General features: G+C 41.9%; 1 protein-coding gene across 1 annotated transcript; it reads left to right on the forward strand.

Annotated features, from left to right (window-relative positions):
* The first annotated feature begins 2,754 nt into the window (after nucleotides 1-2,754).
* On the forward strand, nucleotides 2,755-3,369 carry LOC111995179 (uncharacterized). Its single transcript, XM_024027086.1, has one exon. It carries the CDS (start codon nucleotides 2,755-2,757, stop codon nucleotides 3,367-3,369), a length of 615 nt encoding a protein of 204 aa, XP_023882854.1.
* Nucleotides 3,370-4,222: the final 853 nt, after the last annotated feature.

Here is a 4,222-nt window from a genome sequence, read left to right on the forward strand (position 1 = left end):
AAAACAATACAATTTTTCTCAAAAATTCAAAAGGCAAGTTAAAGAAAATATTCATTTTTTAATAAAAGTTATTTATAACATTTTGTGAGTCATTAAAAAGAATATGAAATTTGGAAATTATTCTTTTAGTTTTAAACAAACTTTCTCAAACCTTATTTTTTTTCTACCTATAATTCAAAACACCAAAAAACGTAACTAAAAAAATTAATAAAACTTAATAATGATTAATTGGACCAATTAGGAAAACAATTTGTTGTTGATAATCTATTAAGGTTATGTTCTTTGCGTAAATTGTAATTTCGTTCACCCAAAACATATTATTAAATAAACAATTATTAGCAAAATCTAAGAATTAAATTTCTTTATATGCATTGTTATAAAATAATAATAATAATTAAAATAAAATTGCAAAAGCTAAAATTTTTCACTCATCCAATTATTTTCGTTTGGCTAACCTTTGTTTTTCTCTAAATAAATGGCATTATAGAGTATTTCTAATACAACTATTAAGAGTACTTTGTCCAGTGCAAAGGATTTTAAAAAAAAAAAATTTAGAAAAGTCTCATAATTTAACATCTAAATTGAGCACTATAAAAAATCATTCTATTTAATAAAATGAATACCATATTATAATAAATACCAAATTATCCAAATCATGCTATGTAATAGAATAATATTATTGTGGGGTCAAAGAATTTGGCAATCCCGGCCCATTTTATACTAAGCTCAAGGCCCACGCCGAGGAGGAAGAAATGTCCATGGACGAATAAAGAAAGTCCAAATTGCCAATAAACATCACCGAGGACAATCCTATTCTCGACCAACCGAGATCATAAAAGGGAAGAGCAGCACGCCATCGAAGGCAACCTCCTAGAGCATCCCAAGAAGAAGGACAAGTACAACGAGTCAACCATGAGAGCATGGTGGAGTAGCAATTCAAGAAGAAATTGTCACCTCCGCATTAAATGCCCACAACTAACGTGCTGGCCGCATTAATGAGGAAATGGCCCCTGAACAGTGCTACTTTGGTTGCTGCAGCTCACAGAAGGTTTGGGAATGTGGCTGATGGGACAAGCACTCTAATAGTGACCTGCATGGTCAACAAATGGAGGGCCAAGATCAACTGAAAGGAGATATATAATGTAAGAGATCCTCCAGGAAAAAGGGATCGGGAATTAGAAATAGAAAACAATGTAGCTATTTGTATCATCTTTGAAACCTTTGTAACGAAGCACTGAAGAAATAATAAGAACCACAAGCTCCTCAAATGAAGGCCGAGGACAGAATTTCATACTTTAGTCCACGTCTTTGTTATTCAAATCAACCTATAAACGTGTCTAGTTGTTGTAACCCTCACTAAGGCCTAGTTCTTAAACTTATTCTCTATAAATTTATTGTATAGAGCTAGTTGGGCCTGAGTTCACTCACCCAATAGTAGAAGTGCTCAAACCTAATTCCTACAATTGGCGCCGTCTGTGGGAAGAACTTGTGTGTTAGTAAGGGCAACAATCAAGCATGGTAGGATCAAGCCCACATCAAGCAGGCTCCCATCAGCCTGAACTGGGTAACTTTCCCAACCCTGAGCGTGATCGAAATGAAGAGAATGGAAGTTTTCGAGAGGGAAGTGTGCACACCACTCAAACTAGCACAAGCCACTCTCGTGTGGGCAGTCACGTGCTCCAGAGACAAAATGACAACCAGGCCATGCAACCAGAAGAAGTTAGGAGTCACATATCCCAGAGACAGAATGATAAGCAGGCTATGCAGCGAGAGATAGACGACTTAAAGAGAAAGCTGCGCCATGCACAATGAAGGCGATCTCATTCTAGCCCTGACATGCCCTCCAATGATGAAAGCAACGATGACTATAGACAAAGATCGAGAACTCCTCCAAATGAGACCTTTTCTCACGAAGAAGAGCACTACTAGATACGTAAACATAAAAGCCCACCTCCTAGGGGCTTGGGAAATAATGCCATGAGCAGGGCACTGGATCAACACTCTAAGTCACCTTTCACACGCCACATAGAAGGGGCTACACTTCCTCAACGATTCTAGCAACCAACCTTCACCATTTATAACGGCATAACAGACCCCGTGGAGCATGTGAGCCAGTTTAACCAAAAGATGGCTGTCCATTCTAAAAACAAGGCGCTGATGTGCAAGGTTTTCCCATATAAGTAGCTAACCCAAGCCTTCGGCTCCCATTTCGTTACAAACAGCAGAGCTCCTCAGCCCTTGAGTGCGTTATTTTCTTTATCCATGCATAATGGAGAAACTCTAAAGGCCTACTCGAACAGATATTGGGAGATGTATAATAAAATGGATGGAAATTTTAATGATGTCACCATCAACACCTTCAAAAACAGTCTCCCAATTGAGCACGACTTAAGGAAGTCTCTGACTAGCAAGCCTACCACCAGTGTGCGCCAACTGATGGATCAGATCGATAAGTATAAACGAGTAAAGGAAGACTAGCTGCAAGGTAAAGGAAAAGAGAAGGTTATCCCTTAGGAGAGGAGGGATTTCAGGTCGGACCGATATAATAGCAACTGCTCGAAGAGAGATTTCGTAGGGTAACCCGAAGCAACCAACACACAAACTATCAATGCTATATTCCGAGAACCAGTACATTGGGTGTTGGAGAAAATCAAGAACAAGCCATACTTTAAATGGCCGAATAAGATGGTGGGAGAATCCACGAGGCGCAATCAGAACTTTTATTGCCAATACCACCAAGACCACGGACATACCATGGAAAACTGCAGGAACCTCTGGAATTATCTGGACCAACTAGTCCGAGAAGGAAAGCTGAAGCACCTTCTGCATCATTTTAGTGGCCATCAGGGCCAGACCCATCAGGAGCCCCAGAGAGATACTGTCCTAGGGCCACCTGTGGGGACAATCAATGTAATCTTGGCCACGCTAGGAAGAACAGGCCCACGCCCTTCACAAGTGTTATCTGTGGCTCAGCTGCCTGCCGAGGAGTCCCAACCAAAGCCGAAGAGGGCCAGAATGAAGTTTCACCCAATCCTAAGTTTTTCAGAAGAAGACAAGATTGGAACCACCCAGCCCTATGATGATGCACTAGTGATCACTCTCAGAATCGGGGACTACGATGTGAAAAGAGTGATGGTGGATGATGGCAGTAAGGCCGAGGTTATGTACCCTGACCTCTACAAGGGGCTGAGGTTAAAACTGGAAGATTTGATGCCCTATAGCTCTCCTTTGATGAGCTTCGATGGGAAGCTTGTTATTCCAAAATGCATGATTAGGCTACCCATCCAGACCGACCCAAAGATAATGGAGGTGAACTTTATCGTGGTGGACACCTACTCTCCATATACAGCCATTGTTAGTAGACCCTAGCTCCATACCTTGGAGGCTGTTGCCTCCTCCTTACATCAGAAGGTGAAATTGCCACCAAGGGACCAAGTTCTCAAAATTCGTGGTTGTCAATCCACAGCAAGGCAATGTATGGTGGCTGCCATTTCACATCGGCTCGATGCGGAGTCCTCGGCCTCTACTGAAAGGAGCTTATAGCAATCAAAGGCCTCGGCGTCGCCTTCTGATACAGCTGCCAAGGAGGCAAAATATAAAGGTCTAGAGAAGGTGGTCATTGGTGGTGACCCAGAGAAGATCTTTCAGGTCGGGGCTTAGCTGCCTCTTCAAAAGAAAGAGGAGTTGATTGAGTTTCTCAAAAGAAATATTGATGTATTTGCATGGGATGCCTGTGATGCTTTAGGGATTGATCTAGCCTTCATCTGTCACCACCTCAATGTCAACCCATCCATCACTCCCAAGAATCAGCCACCTCGACGCCCATCAAGAGAGCACGCCGATACGATTAGGGACGAGGTGAAGAAGCTTAAGAGTGCATGGGCTATCAAAGAGGTTTTTTACCTCGAATGGTTAGCCAACACCGTGGTGGTCAAGAAGAAAAGTGGAAAATAGCGGGTTTGTGTAGACTTCACGAATCTAAATAAGGCATGCTCAAAAGACCCATTCCCCATACCTCGGATAGACCAGCTGGTAGATGCAACTGCAGGCTATCCTCGGATGAGCTTCTTAGATACCTTTCAAGGCTATCATCAAATACCACTAGTCCTGGAAGATCAGGAGAAGATAGCCTTCATGACACCTATTGGGAACTACCACTACAAGGTAATGTCGTTTGGTCTGAAGAACGCAGGGTCCACTTATCAAAGGATGATAACGAAGA

The sequence above is a fragment of the Quercus suber genome, unplaced genomic scaffold, assembly GCF_002906115.3.
Source record: "Quercus suber isolate HL8 unplaced genomic scaffold, Cork oak 2.0 scaffold_1229, whole genome shotgun sequence".
NCBI lineage: Eukaryota > Viridiplantae > Streptophyta > Magnoliopsida > Fagales > Fagaceae > Quercus > Quercus suber.

Coding starts and splice junctions, on each gene's coding strand:
- LOC111995179 (XM_024027086.1), top strand. CDS start 2,755: ATGGAAAACTGCAGGAACCTCTGGAATTATCTGGACCAACTAGTCCGA.